At 43.9% G+C, this 20,862-nt stretch overlaps 1 protein-coding gene across 9 annotated transcripts in view; it reads left to right on the top strand.

The window, feature by feature from the left end:
• The window catches only part of LOC118788836 (microtubule-associated protein 2-like), a 97,631-nt gene that overhangs the window by 43,696 nt on the left and 33,073 nt on the right, over positions 1–20,862 (top strand). For 8 of the 9 annotated variants that reach the window (XM_036544963.1, XM_036544955.1, XM_036544956.1 and 5 more), the window contains exons 5-6: positions 8,343–8,583; positions 18,870–18,944. In XM_036544963.1, coding sequence (XP_036400856.1) covers positions 8,370–8,583; positions 18,870–18,944 — 289 coding nt within the window. In that variant the 5' untranslated portion in view covers positions 8,343–8,369. The remainder of the gene's footprint in view (positions 1–8,342; positions 8,584–18,869; positions 18,945–20,862) is intronic. The other variant, XM_036544958.1, reaches the window with a different exon arrangement.

Raw genomic sequence — 20,862 nt, 5'->3', positions numbered from 1 at the left:
ATTATCCATTTGAATGATGAGTGCCCTCAAGGGCATTCGATTTGAACGTGTGTCTTATTTTAGATTTTTTTTTTCCACCCTACACAGATTCTCATTGCCACTGTTTTTAGGAGTGGATAGGGCACTGGACTGGACAGAGGGCATTCTGGGCTTCTCCAGCAGAGCGTATTCATCCCATTACTTCCATGAGTTCAACATCAGAAGTAGTGATTGTTTGTGCTGTGGCATATATATGTTAATTAAATGTTAAAGTTAATTAATAACTGCACTGTGAAAACAAAGCTGACAAACGAACATAACATTTTCACCATTAGTCTGCCAGGTGACCTGTGCCCCCACAGGTAAGCCTCAAATCCTTTAGCCTTCTAAAAACTCCCACACCTCAGTAGTTCCAGTGAATATTCAGCTGAATGAATCAGCTACAGCATGCACCGTATGTAATGTAAGCAGTCTACAGTAAGTGGCCCTGGGTCTGCTGAGCATACATAAAATTGGGGTTATTTGAGGACTCTGTGACCTTAACTGTCTCCACGACACCTCTGTTCAGTCAGCGACTTTTTTTTTTTAATCTTTCTTCTAAGAACAGTAAACCATGACCCAGTTAGGGAGGAGCCTGGAAAGGAAGGCTTTCTGCATGCTGGACAGGCCCAAGGCCCAAGGCAGGCAGAGAGAGGCCAGCGAGGCCCCGAGGTCAAGCCCAATCAGAACGTACCATCTCTGCAGACACAGCAGCGGGGCTGTGGATCCCGAGTGCTCAGACTCTGACCCCGTAAGATACCCTCCGGTGGGGAAGGCTTGAGAATGATACGAGGAGACAAGCAGTCATCGTCGTTAGCTCGTTCTCAAGGCCCTCTTCACACATTGGCCCAGACACTCATGCATATAATGGAACTGCGAAGAGTTACCATGAGACCCAGAAGAGCCCTGCTTTCTGCAGCGGCATCCTATTCGTTTCGGTTTCCAATAAGTGGGAGCAAGTGAAGAACGGTTGTAACTTAAGCCAGCACTGTTATGGTAGCTTACCCAGGAATGATAGGTTTACCACTGACCCCCTTCTAAATTCCACAGGTAAGTGGTTTAATTTTTCAGAGTAGCCTTTCCAAATAAGGTATACATAAATAATGGGTCATGGAGAATGAATCCTTATTGTCATAGATTAGATGAGGCATGTACTCAACAGCATATGTGAAGGTGCAGAGAGACTCATTTAGTAAGAATGGAGGGGATTATTTGTTCCTTCACAGAAGAGTTTGGAGGGGGTTGTCATGCAGCACAGAGAGTGAGGTGAGCACTGTCCTGATCTGTACTAAACCTGGGTCAGATCTTTACCACACCAGGGACATGAGCACGCACATCAACTGTCAGGTGTGTCTTTATATCTTTAATATTCTTTTAAAAAGAGCTGAGACATTGATTTGTCACTATGGGAAAAGCCTATGGGAGGAGTGTGGCAGTAACTGTGAAAGCAGCTTTTTTTAATGAGTCGACTCTGTTTGCTAATACTGCTTGGTAATCCTATCCTGGCACGATTATACAAAAATATTCTCTTTATTCTTCCACTTCACCACTTAAATGGGTCCCAGAGCATCAGTCAGTCAGTTCCCAAGGAAAGCCATTCCTTTTCAGAGCAGAGTCACCCCCAATTTATTCTGCATCAGTGTCCAGGCATTACAGCTGCTGAACTGTGCACTGCCACACACACAGCGCCCGGGAGAGCCAGAAGGAGGAGGGGGAGGAGTGGATGGGGGAGGCGACTGGTTGTCAGAGACTGGTTCTCCTTCAGAGAGCGGGGCATACACGCTCACCGAGGGGTAGATCGACCCTGTCAGTGCTGCCGGAATGAACATGCTCTCACGCTCTGGTTGGTACAGTGCGTGAGGAACCCAGTTAACATGAACATGTTTGCATGTTTGCAGAGCTTCCTCACAATATTGTGACAAAAACGTGTTAAACAGGCTTTTAACACTGCCATTTTAAACATACTGATAGTTTTTGACTTGATGAAAATGAAAGAAAAATGTCTTTGAAAACCAGTTGCTTTACCTGGGAAGCATCTCTCCTTGTTACCCGCAATGTTCTCATTAAAAGAGTTATTTATCAGTTTATTAGTACAATTATTTCAGGACGAGGTCCTCTTTCACTGATTCTCAATGTTCTTGAATGAACTTTACTTTTGTTTAAATATCTTAGCTAGGACTGCAAAGTGCTGTGATTACATAAGCATGACTTTTACACATAAAACATTTGTTTAATGTAACTAGAATCAATATATTGAGCATAGCACTGAATATTCATTGAAAACAGTGTTTGAAGAGGGACAAGACAGGCAGGCTGTGATTACACAGAGACCTCTCTGTATGATCCATATTGGCTGAGATTATCATAACAATCTTCGGTTAGAGGCCTTTGAAAACATTGAGATTCAACGAATCTAGGTGTTTGTGTATTGTAGTGTATAGTATAGAAGGAAGTACACGGTGTATGGTGCAGAGTAGACCTGGACCATTTGTAAGAGTACTGTGGCAGCTCACCAGGGGGTGCTGTCTGAATCGAATATACATTTCCTGGGGTAAATAGACAATTAAACCTATTATGTTCTGATTATAAATGCCCTGTAGAAATCAATTGTAATTATGAAAAAACATGAATGAATCATAAAAAGGAAATGTCTTTATTATAGAGATATTATACCAAGAGCTGATTAATTTCCCCCTCAAGTGACATCACGTGTGTCTAATCCTTTAGTCTTTGATCTTTTCCTGCATATCTGATAACTAATGATCAGAGCAACCTTATTTGCCATCTTGGATATGGAATGGATGAATAGCACTAATGCCGTGCTGTTTCCAGCAGAAGTGTAGATGTAATGTTTGTAGTAACTCTGCACCGGGTGTTTTAGAATCTGTAAAATATCTTTTTATCCTTTGAGACTCAAAGCCTCACTCCTCTGAAGTCGGACAGCTGCAATGGCATTGATATCACCATTGAATGATGATGCATGCAATGATCTTAATCTCTGTGTCGTAATCTGGTCTCTCTGAAGAAGATGTGTAATGGGTTTTTTTACACACCTGTCACTCACAGAGTGACGTTTAACCGTGCCCTTTACAAAGAGGCCTTAGGATGTAGAATGATGTAGAGTGTGAATGCTGTTAGGGTAATGATGTGGATCCCACCCACTCTGTGTGGAGGTGGACACTTGCCGAGGGGTTTGGTCTCCAGCACGACTTTGTGTGTATCTGAGTGTGGTCTGGATGTGAGGGAGTGGACTGGACACCATGGCAACTTGCACGTATGCTGTAGGAGGATGGCCATGGCTGTAGCTGATGTAAAATCACATCTCCTACTTCTCCAGAACTAAACTTTCAGAGCAGGCTTCGTCATCTCCCCACAGGGGTTCAGAAATCAGACCCAAGACTGCTGTCTCCAGGGCAGTGACAAGTGCTTGCTTCCTAGCTGCAGTCTGCATGTGGGGGCTGAGGATTGCCTGGGATTTAAAAGTGATGGAGGGGATGCTTGTAGCAGATGCACCACAAGACAGTAAAACCAAACACATGACAGTCAAAAAAGAGCAAATAGCTCATGCAAAAAACACAGAAGATGGTGCAAATCAATATTTTACTTCCCAATGTTTTGGCAATAAGTTTGTAGTTACAGATGGATTGAATAAGCATTTTTAATCCCCTCACAGAATTCTGAAAGTGACCTTGATAAAGAAATGCCCTGTTTGTGTAGGAGATAAGGGATCGACCAAATGAAGGAGTTAGGCATCCTGTTAGTGCAGTAGAGACAGTGCTCGAAAATTACACTACTTTATCATTAGATATGTAATTATTGTGTCAGCCTCTCTGGATATTTCAAACTGTTGGTACTGTGCAATTAATGTTCTTACGTATTTCTTCTGAAATTAATTTTTGGAAAATCGAACATGATCATAAAAAAGCTTTTATTTCCGGTAAATTTTATTACAGATATTTTACTACTTTGGGGATTGAATCATGACTTTTATTTGCGTGTAATGCTAATGCTAATGAGATTTGGCTATTTATTTACTGTAATGAAATACTGGACCCGGAGGGACACTGCTGTTATGACCTTCAAGCAAAGTGCCCAACTGCACAGTGTTCAAAGGGCTTAATATGTATTGCAGAATTGAATCGCAAGATTCCCAGGTTAAGGGCGCCTGTGTAACAAATGGAGCACAGAATGGAATGTTCTGTGTATGAACCTCTGGACTGCAGAGTCCACCTGCTCTGCATGCAGCGTGCGTTGGTGGAGGGGCCAGCGTCAGAGCCCACGCAAAGCAACTGGCCAGCAGGCAGCTTCTTCCTCCGTTTTGTCTCTGGACTGAAATGAATTCCTGAAATGAGTAACAGATTGCCTCTCTGCACACCTGCTTAGGCATTTCAGGAGCAGCCATGTGCCCTGAGAGGTGTGAAGCCATATTCAACATCAGTGCCCTTTTATCTTGATTTTGTTTTCTTGCATACTGCAGTCAAGCATATCTTATATACAGTGCCTCTCATTTTTGCTTTTGGCCTGTGAACCATGGATAGATTTCCCCTCTTTGTGTGCGTGTGTGTGCGTGTGTGTGCATGTGTGTGTGTGTGTGTGTGTGTGTGTGTGTGTGTGTGTGTGTGTGTGTGTGTGTGTGTGTGTGTGTGTGTGTGTGTGTGTGCAGTTAATATGGTGTTATGCTGATAAGCCCAGCATGGTGTGTGAAATTGCAGTATTGTGGTAAATCACCTGCGCTCCTACACACACTCCTGTCCGCTGTGCACTGGCAAGGAACAGGAACATCTTGTCTGACTGTTGGCAGCATGTGTAGGGAACAGTGTCAGCTTAGCCTGTGCTCTCTGTGAAAACAAACAGAAAAACACATTTCTTCAAATCTGTTTGAGGGTTACGTATCACATTGACAGCTGATTGACATTTGGAACAAAGACTAAATGGTGACCTTATTACAGAGCTGGTCATGAGGCTGTGGGAATGGAGCAGTTAAAAGAACGTATGATTCAGATGTGTATCGTGTCTCCGTCTGTCATTGATAGTGGGTCTATGGAGACATAGTGTTTTGGGGAATATGTTCAAGTTTTTGAAGTCCTGCATCTGTTCCTTTTGACCCCCAGAATTTTAATAAGCCATCAGTTATGTAAACCATTGACTTTCATTTCCCAAGACATGGTTATTCTACTGAAAGTGAATGAACTGTGATTGATCTGTTCTCCAAAGATGACAGGCATGGAAAAAAAAAAACCTGCATTATGACTAAGAGTCTGATTAAAGGCCTTCTCCTTTCTAAATTGCCCCAGGAGCTAGATCCATTCTTTTTGATAAAAGATAAGAGAGGGCTGCTGCTACACCCAAACTTGCAAATAGCTAAACTGTCATAAAGAACACAGACAGATAAACCCCTTCACCGTGACTCTGGGGACTTCATTTGAAACTTTGATGGAATGAAACAAGCCATCTAAAGCTGAGTGGAATTGCTACCTCAGGCGCTTTAAAAGGAAACTTTTTAAAATCCTAATTTTAATGAACAATGGATTGTGCGAGAGGATTTGGGTGTGCAGGGGGAAGTACGTCCCATGTTGAGGTACATGTCGTACTGATCAAAGGACCTCTAAAGCAGCAAAAGCTCTCTGAATAGTGATCAGCTCGTTCCCTCTGCATTCTCCACAGTAAGAAGGGTGGGATTAATTCTGCTGAACAAGGGGGACAGGAAGTGAGATTTCACAGGCGTATTTTACAGGAAGGCCTTATACTAAAGAGAGCTTCAAACATCAAGACACTAAGGGAGCTAAACCCACGCTGAAGACTATTATGGGCCAAATAAGGGCATAACAGACTGATTAGGAAGTGTTAATGGTGACATCTGTTGTTATCATTCATGTGAAACTTCCAGCGCTCTAAAAAGGGCAATACATTAAGTAAGGTGTAACTGGCATTTTTTAATGACTTTTTCGTGTGCTGAGGGCAGTGTTCTGCTGTGAACATTAGCTGTTGTGACATCTATTTGCTGTATATTGTGGCTAATATGACTTCTTCTGTGGGTAAATTTGTTGAGAGAAGTCAGGAGTTGAAGTATTGGCGCAGAGAATTTTCTAGAATTTCTAGAATTTTTAGGATGGCTGGAAATACAAATCTTTGGTGTTGTCAACAGGGGGTTAATTTTTTTTTTTTTTACATGACTTAACAGGAAATGCCCTTACTATTCCACATTTCTCTACACCTTCACCCCATACTGTATGTGAGGAATGTTGCAACATTCCTGAGAAGAAAATTATGACCGCAGAACAGCTCTGCATTTCAGCACAACAGTATTGCTGCTCAACAGCCATGAGTGTGAGCGAATAGGTGGTGGATATTCTCTGTTCTCTAGTTCTCTGACTATTGCATGGAAGGGGTTTGTGGCTCAGCCTAGACAATCAGCACTGCTGGCAGCCACCCATTTACTGCCCAACATGCTAGAAATTGGTACACAACCCATGATGTAGGAAGCGAAGTGGCAGAAGCCTGATGTTCCTTCCTGTACTGTATGTTCCAGTAGAAAAGAGAGTTCTCTGCAATACAAAGCATGACCAACTCCCAACAAACCCCCCAGCCAAAAGGTAACATCCTCCCAATGCAAATGCATTGCTGAACAGCAACGTTAAGAGAACGCCATTGCTTTTACAGCCAAAATCACTTGCTTGGCAGAGGCTCTTATCCACGGTGACTTAGTTAACATACATTTCACATATAATCTGTTTTTACAGCTGGACATTTATTGAAGCATTCTGAGGGAAGCTAGCCTGAGGGGACTTTCCATTCACATGCTGAATTCTCTAACCACTAAGCTACCTTATATTTATAGCGCTGAAGTTATCTCTGTAGGTTACCATCACCTCATCCCAATTGATTTCTCTTTTACAGTTTAGTATTTCTCCCACAACAATACTACATACATGGCTTTCAGTGGTCATGGAGCATAAAGTAGACACCATTGCTTCCAACAAATTTCTCAACTGAATATATGTCATTGCACTGCTGCTTTCTGAATAACATATCTTATTTCCAGTTTTAAGCATATTCAAATCATTTTAGTGGGTGCCCAGTGGGGGGAAAAACCATGTTTAGTATATAGTCAGCTAGCTGATTAAAGATTAAATGAAATTGCCATTTGAAATCATACCCATCAAATGTGTAAATAATTCATGTCTGACCCCAGCGCTGTTTGCCTGTCATGCTGGGATAATACTTGTACATCTGATGATTACATGCAGCTAGGGAGCAGTTGGTAATGACAGTGCTATCGCCCCTTGTGCCAGTACAACGCGAGTGTGCCCGCGCGGGTATTGGCATTCCACGCGCAATCTGTTCTCTCTCCCTCTGCAGCCAGGACAGGTGAGCTACCGCACCTTCTGCAATGTAGCGTCTGCTCTTTGATGCCCCCCCCCCGGTACCCTGAATGTCACAGTGAGTCACTTAGCTACCTGTAAGAGCAGTCTCACCCTGGCTCTGACTCTGGCTTCTGTCACAGCACTGATGTAGGAGTGATCAAATAAAATCACTTGGGTTTTTTTTTTTTAAATTGCTTTTGTTAAGTAAAGCTTCTGCACGCACTCTGGGAAATTTATCTTCTAAACTGGGTTTGTTGAAAAGGAACAGCAAACATTCAACACGATATTGATGCTCCTTGGAAACTGTAGCCTCATGGTAACATGGATGCTACGTGATTGTCACATTGTGCAGTGTGGGAGAGGTCCTTGATTTTGAAAGGTATTTGAATACAGATTGTTTGCTCTGACAGTATAAATGACAAGTATGCAGTTCTCTGCAGATTGTATCTGCAGAAAGAATAATCAGATGAACACAAGAGTTTGTTGACCATACTGGGATGGAGCAAATCAGAATCTTCTCTGATTCAGGTGTTATTCTTCCTTGGAAATATTAGTGGCTGCTATTCTAAAATATCAAGTAAACTACTTTGGTGTCTACCTGCATTTTTGATAGGATTTTTCTACCTACATCAAAGAGAACTTTCAACTAAACTAGTATTTTTATATATGAACTCATGAACATGTGAGAGTTCATACATAAAATGGTGGCAGTGTGGTGTAGTGGTAAGGAGTAGGGCTTCTAAACAGAACGTTGCTGGTTCAAGTCCCTGCTGGAGCACCGCTGTTGTACCCTCAGGCAAGGTACTGTACACCAAAATTTCCTCAGTAAATGTCCAGCTGTATAAATGGATAAAAGTGTAACTTATGCAAGTCGCTCTTCATGGACCATCTGCTAAATGAAAATAATGCAATGTAATGGGAGTTAAGTCCCTCTACTCTTCTCACTCCCGCTGCATTAAGGAGAGTCCACCCCCTGCCCCAGGCGTGATGGCAGACGGCCGGCAGCCCCAGGACAGCGCCCCGCAGTGGGCCCCCCCAGGAGCCCAGGAGCAGGCGCCCCCTGCTGCCCACAGCGAGAACGGCTACTCCTATAGAACCTGCCAGCCGGGCGATGCCCACGCCGCTGCCACTGCGTCCTACCCTGCCGCTAAAGAGAACGGCTTCAACGGGGACCTGTCTGGTGGGCACGTGGTGACAGCAGGTAAGGACACCTGAACCCCCTCCCCTGCACTTTCAGGACAGAACCCCCGAGCTGTGTGCCAGACCAAAGAACCACACCCCTCTAATCAGTTACGTCTGACCTGCATGTGCCTACTATTCCCTGTTGTACGGTCGTGTACATTGCTGCAACAAAAAGTAGAGTCTCTGTAAGAGTGAAGCATCATGGGAAATAAACAATATCTTTCACGGTGCAGCATAAAGGAAATCCTGTTGTTTCCACTTAAACCTGTATATTATTTCAGTAAATTAGCTGTTGTGCCCAATACAGCTGGTTTAAATTATTCTCTTGAAAAAAAAGAAATTTTGACGTGACTGAAAAGACTCAGTAACAATGCTGAAACACTTGAACTGTGTATATTTAAAATCCTTCACTTTTTCAATGAATCGGTCCTTCTTTGTATCTTCCCAGTCTCCTGTTTGCGTAAATGTATGACTGCATGCTACGAGTCCGTCGTCAGTGGATTGTAACAAAGCAGTAAGCAGAACCCGGTTTATATTGCAGGCCAGCTTCCCTCTGCGGTCAGATTAATGTGCCATTAATCCCTGCTGTAACAGTGCAGAAGGGAGCCATGTCTTTTAGCTATTTGTTCATTAACAGCAGAGTGTGTGCCTCATAAAAATGATTTACCATCTTAATATAAATAATCCATTTCTGCTTCCCTCAGTATAAGTGACGGCAGCTCCTACTTCTCTCCTAGCTCGCTGTGTCTGTAGCACAGGGATAGAGCCTTTATTTCCACATTAGTGTGCACGTATATTTCGCATCCAATTATTCTCTATAACAACACGCACACATCAGTCTAACAAGTATATAGAGCCTAATGATCTATGAGAGCAACATTACCTGAGATCATGGCAGTCGCATTACATTACATTACATTACATTACATCGTTTAGCAGACGCTCTTACCCAGAGCGACTTACAAATAAGTGCATCACTATGCCAAACGTAGACATCGTAAGGTATTACAAGAGGTCAATAAGATACAAAGTTAAAATGCTTAGCTAGTGTGGAGTTTTTTTTTTAACATAATACTTAAACATAACAATATATAACAAACATAACAATCGATAGGATGGAAAGACATGCATTGGGGGGAAGGTAGGTTACAAATACAGCCTGAACAGATGAGTTTCACATGGTGTGAAACGATGATCTACAAGATAAACTTTAACGTGCACCTTAATATTGGACTTATAGTGTCAAACAATGATCTGTAAAAGCTACATTAGATTGTCGGATGTCACTTAGGGGTTTGGAGTGATCAGAAACTGGATCTCCCATTGGTGTAGGGCAGATAAAAGTTCTAGCAGCCAATGTGAAGTCTGAACAGATGTGATTTTATTCAGAATCAGAAGATGGTGATTCAGCAGCCCTGAAGGCTTCACTTATTTCATTCCACCACTTGGTATCCAGTTAATGAAGAGGAGTTTAAGATATGTGAGCATGGTAGAGAGGAACAGCCAAAATGACCAGAGGCTGCTGAGCAGAGAGTTTGCGCAGGGCTGGATCATCTGATGATGGATTAAAAGTAGTATGGATATGTGCCCTTAACTGCCTAGAACACTAGCAGCTTCTTGAACTCAGTTCCTGGTTATGAGCAATGGTCAGAGTCTTCTAACATGAAAAGTTTTCTAGTGTAGGACCAGGTCAGTGAAGTAACACTCTCTGTGAAGGAGAACTTGTTATTCATAGTAGCACAAAGGTTCTTTACAATATGCAACATAGAGGATCCAGAGGTCGTTGAGGCCAGTGACAGCACAAGTATCCAGCTGTTTAAGAGCATAAAAATGACAGCCTGTGCATCCAAACAAAACAGCAGTGTCTGGCATTGGCTACAAGCACAGTGACCCCTCACAACCCTTTGGTAAATTGGGATCATTTTTCATCAGCTGGCTTCAAGGCTTTTAGGCAAAAAAGACCTAATAATGGAGGCACATGCATATCTCTAATGATATTGCGACAGTTTACTGTTTTTCCAGTGGGTATACTGGAGTGAGTGAAAGCCAGAATCAGAAGAGGACCTGTCTTTGTGTGTGTGTGAAGGAGACAAAGAGAGAGAGTGAGATAGAGGGAGGGAGAGAGACAGACACCAATGAGCTGATAGAGTCAGTGGGGCTCTGGCATTGAAGGTTCCTGCTGGCCTCCACACATTAATGACCCAGTGTGCTCATTGTGACAGTCAGAGTCTATGGGTTTCTGATATGATGAGTCCATATATCTTTAAAGAGTCCTTGGTGTCATATTAGAGAGATGTAAATAAAGCTGGAGACCCTCTGTTCTAGCTTCCTCCCCCCTGCCTGGCTTTGTCTTTGCTTTCACTCTGTGAAGCGAGCGAGGCCAGTGCGGCTCCCTCCGCCGTCTCCCTGCGGTCTCTCCGACGTTGAGAATGAGACAGCAGAGTGAGTAACGCGGCGTGCGTCCTCGGGCGATGCCTCCCCAGGCCTCTGTGGGAGAGAACCGAGGTTTCTGAGAGGGAGCTTTGCGGCATCATTACCATGGTAATTAAGGGCAGAAATCCCGCTCTCCCCCCACAAGGGATACAGGGAGCAACGGCTTCGGTGCGGTGTTGCTGTGGCAACCGCTCCTCCGGAATTTAGAGTGCGGAACCCTTTCTTCCAACATTCCAGCAATCGGCCATTTCTGGTTCCACTGCTGCACTGTTAGAATGCCATTAGCCCCGTCACCACCTGCTACATCATTGTCATTCACTGCAGAGGGCTCATAGAGTTCAAGTACTTGATGAGAACAATATTAGCCATTTGTAGTCTTCTACTTCTGCAAGATGTTGAGTTGTAATAAAAGAATGGTTCTTAACTGTAAAATAAAAAGTAATAAAGAGATTTGAAGTTTATGTTTTGCCCAATGTAATAAGAACTTGAATGCTTCATAGGACTTGAGATTATGCTTGATAACATGGTGAAGGTATATAACCTTTCAACATCACCCCCACATTGTGGCACCTTTCAGATACCAGTTCCGGAATGTTTTCCTCTTGTAGGCATATTTCCAAAACCAGGATAGAGGGTGGTACACTCTCTGCCATTGTGAACCTTGTGAGCTGCTATGTCACATTCAGAAGTCCTCTAATGGCGTTGGTATCAGGGATTAATGTAATGACTTCTCTTTTATTTGGGGGAAAAAAGTGAGTGAAAATAGGACAAGTAGAGTCTGATGATTGAGCAGAGTTTTAATTGTGGAAATTGTGCAGGAATGCACTGTAGGTGCTGGACTGTGGAGGAAGCAAGTTAGAGTGAAAGACTAAGAATTTTCTGGAACATTTCTGATTTCTAACTCTTTAATCTCTCTCTTTCTGTCTCTATCTCACTCTCTCCCTCTCTCCCTCTATCTCTCTCTCACACACTCACACCCACACGCACACACACACACTCTGCCTCTGCACACCAACTGACGGGTCTTATCTGATTTCTTTTTCTCTGGTGTTCCATCTAGTCTATGAATCATCTCGCGGCGACGGCTCACGGCACGGGGCTCAGCCCCAGGTCTCCCGTATGTGTGCGGAGCCCCCAGGCCCTCGCCACAGTCTGCAGGCTGCACAAACAGCGGATCAGCATTCCACTGCGTTTCGCCTCTGCAGCCCCATAACTATATCAGCACCGTCCCTCCGGTCATTTGGAGTGTGACCCCTGCCATATTGCGGCTCCCCTGTCCAGAGCAAAGATCACTTGCGGCAGTGCCAGAGACAGTGACGGGGGACGAAAACAGAGGCCAATGAGCAGGGTCCCGCTGCGGCCATTCCCGGTTCGTCTACACTGCTGGCATCCATAGGTTTTCGCCTCTCTCAGCCGCTGTAATGTGCTATTTTTTACGAGATACGACCCCCGATCCGCTGTAAAACTGTCTCTTATGTTCTGTTTATATGTGCAAGAGATGCCCCGATCCAATTAAACGTGCATTGTTTACACATCTCCATTATCACAGCCCATAACTCTGTACAGCCGGCCAGAGTACTTGAGGTAAAGCCCCTTGTTCCTTAGCTCAGCACTGGAGGTCCATTTGGGGATTTTGTAGTAATGAGTCTCATGTCCTAGTGCTTTTGCCTAGGGCATGTTCACATGGCAGTGTCACCAGGATTAGCATAGTTTGTGTTTAAATGTACAGTTCCCTCCATATTTGTTCATACCCAAAGTAAACACTAACAAAAAACATGCTATTAATGAAAAAAATCTATATATGGGATCATTTTTTCCCTGCTTCACTTTAAAAATATTTAAATATTGATAGCATTGCAAACAGCAACATTCAGATTGTTCACAAATATTTATTCACATTTTTAAGAAATCTTTTATCTGACAAAACAAATCTTCACCAACATTCTGCTTATCAGAACTTCAATGGAAGCTTCTGGAACTATAAAGAAAACTCTGAAGGTTACCAGTTTCTCTGTGGTATAAAAGGAGGTAACACCCAGAGGAGATTCTTCAGTAGCATGCATTATTGAGGTCAAAGAGCTCTCTGAAATCTATAGGAATGGTTGTTGACCTCCACAAGTTGGATTGCTGCTATAAGGCAATTCAAGCAATTCACAAAAAGCTGAATCAACCCCTTTCCTCTGTAGTGTCCATTACTAACAAATTTATGGCTACTTCCACAGTAGCATTCCTGCCAGGATAATGACCATGTCTACCTTAACATACCACTATAGGCTGTGAGGAAAGTGTTTCAGGAGGTGACAGTAAATCTAAGTGCAACAGTTGGAAATCTTTTAAACAAATGGAAATTTTCTAGTTACAAAGAATCAAAAAGAACTATTCAAAGCTGCATGCATCAAATTTGCCTTCGTGACAGGGATGCAAAGAAGAAGCCTCTTTTGAAAGCAAGCCACAAAAAGAGGCAACTTGAATTTGCCAGACTATATCTGAATAACAGTCAGAAGAATATCTCATGGTCAAATGAAATTAAAATTGAGCCAAAATTGAGTCTTTGCTTCATTTCTGGTCTAAAAAGAAGCTTATGCTGAGAAGGAATTCACTAATATGGGGGGTATTGTAGCAACGGCACTTTAGATAGAGGGTGTTATGATCTTCAACCCAAAAACTCGGTTCCCTCTGCCAAGAAGCTCAACCTGACCTGAAAATGAACATTACAGCATACCAGTGATTCAAAAAAATTCATCCAAATATACAAATAAATGGTTAATTGAGCACAAAATAATTGTTCTCAACTGGCAGTCTTCAGTCTTCAATCCAATCAAATAGTTGTGCTTCAGTTTCTGTAATACAGGACAGGACAGGCGTTGATCAAGAAATGTCAGCTATGATTTGCAGCGGTATGCAGACTCTGACTGAAATGAGCTCAACACTCCCAAACACTCTTATCAAAGATTTCCAATGTGATGTCCGCAACGTCCCTGTTACATTACTGTTATCAGATCTCCTACCCTGCAAAAATAAACTACTTGGAAGCTCCCTGATTTTAGACAGAAATTGCTATTACAGAGCTAGAATTGCAAGAAATGTGTCTTTATCAGCCACTCTTGTCAGCTTCTCATTTATTGCATGCCAACACAAAAATCACATCACACAAAATGTCAACAAATCAACGCTCTAGACAGCTCCATCTAACATGGAACCCACTCTCACACCATATGAGTCTAGATAAAAATATGATGCACAATACCCTTATAACTAAATTGCCTTCACCAGCAGTGCCTCCAAACACAAAAGCTTTATTGTCTCGGCTTGTGTCGGGTGTCATGTCTGACTACTTATGACATCCCTTTCTTATGTGTACTGTTTTGCACTGTGGACCTTCACCATGATGGTGATGAATGTCACCATGATGTCATAGCGTCTGTTCTGTTAATAATTAAATCTCTGCTCAGAAGGGGCAATGGTAGTGATGGGCTTTTTAAAAAAGGGAAAAAAATTAAACAATAGGCTATTGTCATTGGAGGTCAAGTCTTCATTATCTCTGCGTGTTTTAGGTGTCATTTCTGACTCCTGTCTCTCTCATGTGTACTGCATTGCACTGTGGACCCTTACCATGATGTATAGATGTCATAATCTGTGAATCAGTTTGAATTGCTACTCTGATTGGAGGTCAAGAAAATTGTTGATGCAATGTTGAGGTTGGATGAAGATATATATTTTGCGCATTTTGTCAGTCATTCGAGGAGAGTTAGAACCGTAGCTGTTTTGGATTGTTTATGATTTTACACCGGAGGAAGGTGATTTCAAAACTGGGTGTGGCACAAAAGTGGAGAGAGGCAGACTGTCTGCCTCCACAGCAAATGAGGCAGGCTGGTGTCAGATTGAGAAGGGGAGAGGAGGGTGACGAGGGTGTGGGCATCGGGTTGCCAGGGCAACCGATCCGCTCCCGCACAGAGAAGCCTTGGCACGGGGTTCCAGCCGGCCCAGTCGCCCTCTGTGTGTCTGCGTGAGCCGGAGCGTGTCAGTGTTCTCTGGCTCAGGCTCTTGTGAAAACGTCCACCAGGACAATTGCACACCTCTGCCCGACCGGTCTGGCTGCAGCATCCCGTAGTTTTCTGCGCAGACATTTTGGTCTGTTTTTGGGGAGCTGCTGTCTCGGAAGCTGTCTGCCTGGGGTGAGTGGTTCTGATTGAGTCCTGCCTGCTGCATTGCAGATGACGGCATATTATTCATATTAACCTCATGTCTCTGATTCTTTTGGATTTTTGTCTGTTCACTGGGGGCACAGGCATGACGTTTTTGTTTTTTTATTCAGGTACGTCATGTCAGGTGTTGAGTGAAACCCCTTGTTATTGTGGCTTGGGGTTTCATGTCTAGCACAGTATTACAGGAAAGAACCCAGGCTTGAACAGAGGAGATCAAAAAGAGTGTTTCCTTACACGGTTTGACTTGATGTGTCGAATGCAGTGATTAGTATTGTTTGTGTCTGGCGCGGCTCTCTCCCTCTCTGTCTGCCTTCTGTCAGGGGTTCGGCATTTGGCATTACCTCTTATCAGCCACTGCTAACAATGCCCCTTAATCACCCATTCTCTCTCACTGTCATTATCCCTGTCTGCCTGTGTGTGTCCATGTATAAGTGTTGGTAACGGGGGTATGAATAACAGTATATGTAGTGCATGTATGTTTCATAGTTTGTTGGTTTTGAAGTGTTTTTTTTTATGTATCTGTAAGAGAATGAGGTGTGTGTGTGTGTGTGTGTGTGTGTGTGTGTGTGTGTGTGTGTGTGTGTGTGTGTGTGTGTGTGTGTGTGTGTGTATACTTATAGCAGAAAACTGTGTATGTGTGGGCCATGTAGGGTGAGAGGGGCGGGTTGTAGTGCATCGCATGAAACTGCTCTGTCCTTGGACCCCCTTCTCCATGGCAAATTACATTGTTTTCCAGCTGATGGCTTATGGATGCAGGTTTTGTTTGTCAGGGATGGGAGTTTATTTGCAGACAGAGCACATCGGCACAGTCTCGACTGAGTCTGGGAGGGAGGGGGAGGTGGCAAGCATGTCCCTCTCCCCTGTGTGACAAATGACATGAAGGATCGGAGACACACACAATTAAGGCCCTATAATGGAACAACATAATGATAATAGCACAGTGCAGTGTTGAAAGGAACAGGTGGTGTCAAGGGGAATGTTCGTTCACTGGTTGCGTGTGTGAGGAGAATATTTGCCCGAATAGGCCGGCTACTTGTCTTCACCTGGCTTACAGGCCTGGTGCGAGTAAACTGACACGCATCAGTGAATCAGACCATTCTCGTTTCCCACCTCTTTCATGTTCTAGGCTGGTGCAGAATTCTGTGGAGAAGGGTTAGCTTTTTACAAAAGAGCACACAGATATGTGTCTCAGATTAGTCTCTTTGTGCGCATGTCTTTTCAAGATTCTACCTCGAAATATGACATGATGATTACTCAGACCGTTGGTGCTTCTGAAATGTTAATATCACTGTTACTAATTAGAATGTGTTTCCTGGAATTGGCACTCAGCTGAAGTAGTCAGATGAGAAGTCCCATCATCTCCGCAAATGTAAATGAGGCCCTAATTAAACAGTAGCCATTAACTTAAAGGGCAGTGGTGCTGTTTATTAGGAGTAGCAGACTGTGCAATTGCTCTCAGTCATGGAGGGAGATGGGAGTGCACCCTGTTGCATGGTGATCACCCTGTTGCCATGGTGATCTACCGATGTGTTGCAAGCATTCGCGTCTATGGTGATACAGTATTTTGTCATTTTGTATATATTGTCAGGATTCAAACGGGCCTCCATTTACACCCATGCAGGTACTGGTGCTGAAGTGAAACCCCAACAAAATGGGGGCATTCAAACTTTGCCCTTCTCTCTGAGAAGTGGATTGGCAAACTAATTATGCAGCAAAAGCATTCTAGGCAGGAGGTGCTAGTCTACACTCCTCATGGTAGATGGTGAGTTACATATGAGATCTTACAAAAACAGGAAACGGCCAAGGCTGCAGAACATAATGCTGCCATTACATTTTCCATAAAAGCAATGTGCCGGTGTCAATCTGCAAAGTTTAATGCCAGAAAATTTGGGCAAATGCAAGGATCTTTGCTAGTGTAGTTTCAGTTATTTTGCACAATATTCAACAATTAATATAGGCACTTGGATATTTGTAACTGTATGATAATTATTGGTCTCATTAAATAATTAACCATTTGGATGAGGGGAAAAATGGCACACTCAGAGAATCTCCAGGACTGGGACTTCCCTGCTTTTGAGAGTACAGTCTTAGGGTCTGTTATTGAACATCTATTGTGTACATTCATAAAGACTAGACAACACAGAGAGTAGTTTGGCTGTCTTCCAGAGGAGTCATTCACAGCTGATCTCAGTTCAGTCTCACATCTGGAGGATATTAAAGCAATGTAAAACTAAATCCTGAGCATTTTTAAATGTTTGTGTGTTGCTTTCAGATACATTCACCTTTACTTCTCTCTTTTTCAGGCTCAGGTTTTTGTCAAGATAAGACATAAGTCTACAGACATAAGAGCAAATGTTAATCTGCTGTTTTGTTGATCCATAGATACATTGATACGTAGATAGTATTGTATGTTATCGTACCTTAAGCTACAAGCACGTAATGATTTAAGAAATGAATTGAATATCACAGTTGCTTGAAGCACAGCCAGAATCAAACATCATCAAACACTGATACTTTTGCAATGGCTTTCATGCCAAGGACAGGTCGTAATATGCAGTCTTACTGGTATGCATGCAAGCAAGCTCTTAAATGAAAAATATACTTCTACATGTTCTGTACATCACTTCCCCTCAGCACTGCTGTGAAACGTTGGGTAATGTTTGTCCAGCCAATGCTATCCTTGGTCAGCTCCATGCCTGTCACTACACTGGAGATCCTCTCTGACAGCTGCCTCACGCCAGCACCTCTGTCCCTTTGCACTTAATTCCCCTAATATCCACAGTCTGACATTAGCCGAAAGGGTCACAGCGTGAATTCTCCCAGAATAGCTCACCCCCTAGGGGAAGAGGGTTTGTCTCTGTGGAGGAATGAGCCAACCCGGGACCAGCAGTGATGTGGTTAACGCACATGGGCACACATTCAGTCACCTCTAAAGATGTGAAGCGATGTCAGTCACCACTTACACAAGGAGGTAAAAAGAAAACTAGGTTAATACTAGAACAGGCAAGGTTTAATGCATATGACTTGCGTTTACAGAGACGATCCGAAAGTAGTTACATTTCAACCTATCACATGTAGATATTCATTTTTAATTAAAGACAAATAATCAGATAGAATGTAATTAAAAACACATTTGTGCACTAGTTGGACCTGTCGGCTTATTCCTGGTGGTATATCAGTTTAGATCGGAAACCAGCAGCATGAGCTAGTATGTGTCTTTCATGTCAAGGCTTGTGACAGTTGTATAGATGACCCTTGAGTTCAGACGTAGTTATAGAGCACAAGGGTGCAAGAATATATAACAAAGTCATTTATACAAGTTTAATATCCCCCCAGACAGTGTCAGTCCCCAGTCTTTGTGTAATCTATGCAAAGTACATCCAAATTCAAATTTTTCTGTCTCTTTCTATCAGAGATTGTATCACAGAATTATAATTTCCATGGTGGAATGATTCAGCAAACATGCCCTGTTTTTAGAATCCCGCTTCTGATGTTTAATAAGACAGTCAGAAGCTCAGAGGATTAGACACTCCAGAGCTGCTCTGGACTCTAATGCTCGGCGCAGTATCTGTCAGTCCCGGCAGCCATCGTTCGGAGCACGTGGATCTCTGTGTTTAATGCCCCTCCATCACCACCTCTGTCCTGTCTTATCTCTTTCCCTCCGCAGTCGAAGACTCCACCAATTTGCCCCCCTCCCCTCCACCCTCTCCATCTGCCGAGCAGTTCGGACCTCTGGAGCAAGGTAGGGACCTTAGGCTGCACATTCCCTGTCTCCACCCCAAAAAGAAAGAGTATGGGAGAGAAACGTAAAGGCGAGGCCCCCGAGGGCCTCGATCACAGCTTCCGCTTGCGTGGTGGACCAGTGGGCCTACTCCGCGGTTGTGCTTGGGGTAGCCTGGGCCAGCGCTGCTTGTCCATCTCGTTCCTGGATTCTGTTGTCCTCATCAAAGTGAGCTGCTCGGGAGGGAGAGAGGAGCTCTGGCGATGAGCTGGGCACAGATGCATCCTGGGATACGCTGGGTGCTCCAGGGACAAGAGGCCGAAACAGGGAGAAACACATCCAGGCTTGTCTTTTCATTTGCCAACATAACAGGGGTCATCCTCTTCCTCCTGCTTCTCTTCCCAGTATTAACAAGACGCAGTAGCTGTGTGTTCATTAACAGAGCTCTGGGTGCCACCCCCTCTCACACACCTGCCCAGGTCACAGCTCACGGAGTTTCGACTCCAGCACATGCATGGTATCACCGAGTCCACCTGCCGACCCCCCCCCCCAGCTCCCATGTCTTCACTGCACCCTCTCCTAGCCTGGTTACTACCATAGCAGTCAGCAGCCTGCTTTATTTCTTTACGTAGTTATTTTTGTTCTCCTGTCTTTATTTTGCATGTCTCGTAGTGGTTTTGTCGGTGTTATTTCTGTTGTGGCCCTGTCTGACCGGTTCTAGCCTGTATCTGTGTCCAATTGTCACTGGAGCTCCAGAACCAGCTGGTAGGCAGAACAAGTCATGCTCAGATTGGTCAATGTCGTCACCTTATTGTTTTATAATTGTCATCATGTGCAAACACTAGCGTTTCAGGATGGTGACTATTAACAGTGAACTGGGCAGATTGGCTCAGGCTTGATTTTCCCATGTTCTCAAGCATAGGATTACATACTATAAATTGCATCATCTGCTAAATCTAATAATTGATTTAGAATTGCACAAGATATTTAAGTACATTAAGGATAGCCAGCACGTCCATTTAATACATATATCGGTTTAAGTATTTCTTACGCTTAATGGCCATACTCGAAGTGACTACACTGTCATTTAGTCCGTAGTGAGCTCATTTGTGGAAGCATACACTCCCCCTCAACAAAGCTTGATCCAACCCAGCTTTGTTACCTTTAAGGGATGGTCAATTAGATGTTTTCCTTTCTATTAACACTAGAGGGGAACCAAATAGCCATTAAACTTAAAAAGTCAAGTACCCCATCAGCATTATTGTGATGCTACTGTTAAGCGTGAGGCTGGATTAAGCATTTCAAACATGTTTTGAGAATACCGCGTTTTAGCAGAGTAACCGATCATCCCATTTCTGAGCATGGCCGGCTCCGCCCTCTGCAGCCTTTGAGTTTCTGGACGCCGAGCTTGTCTCCATGCGTCTTTCCCGTCTTTGTTTCCGGTCGTCCGAGCACTCGGGTCTCTCCTGTCTCTCTCGCCCTCTCCCTCTCCCTCCCTCTCTCCCTCCCTCCCTTTCTCACTCCCTCTCACTCCCTCTCACTCCCTCTCACTCCCTCTCACTCCCTCTCTCTCCCTCTCTCTCCCTCTCTCTCCCTCTCTCTCCCTCTCTCTGCCTCTCTCTGCCTCTCTCTGTCTCTCTCTGCCTCTCTCTGCCTCTCTCTGCCTCTCTCTGTCTCTCTCTGCCTCTCTCTTCCTCTCACTCTTTCTCTCTCTCTGTCGGGATCTCTCTCCTTCTCCCTCTCCCTCTCTCACTCTCTCTATCTGTCAGGATCTCCCTCCCTCTCTCTCTCCCTCTCTCTCCCTCTCTCTCCCTCTCTCTCCCTCTCTCTCCCTCTCTCTCTCTCTCCCTCTCCCTCTTTCTCTCTCTCTGTCGGGATCTCTCCCTCTCTCCCTCTCCCTCTCTCTCTCTTGTCGGGATCTCCCTGCAGTTCTCTCCCT

Source organism: Megalops cyprinoides, chromosome 14, assembly GCF_013368585.1.
Source record: "Megalops cyprinoides isolate fMegCyp1 chromosome 14, fMegCyp1.pri, whole genome shotgun sequence".
Classification (NCBI taxonomy): Eukaryota; Metazoa; Chordata; class Actinopteri; order Elopiformes; family Megalopidae; genus Megalops; species Megalops cyprinoides.
The sequence above is the reverse complement of the archived record's forward strand: the minus strand, read 5'-3'. Positions and strand labels throughout refer to the sequence as shown.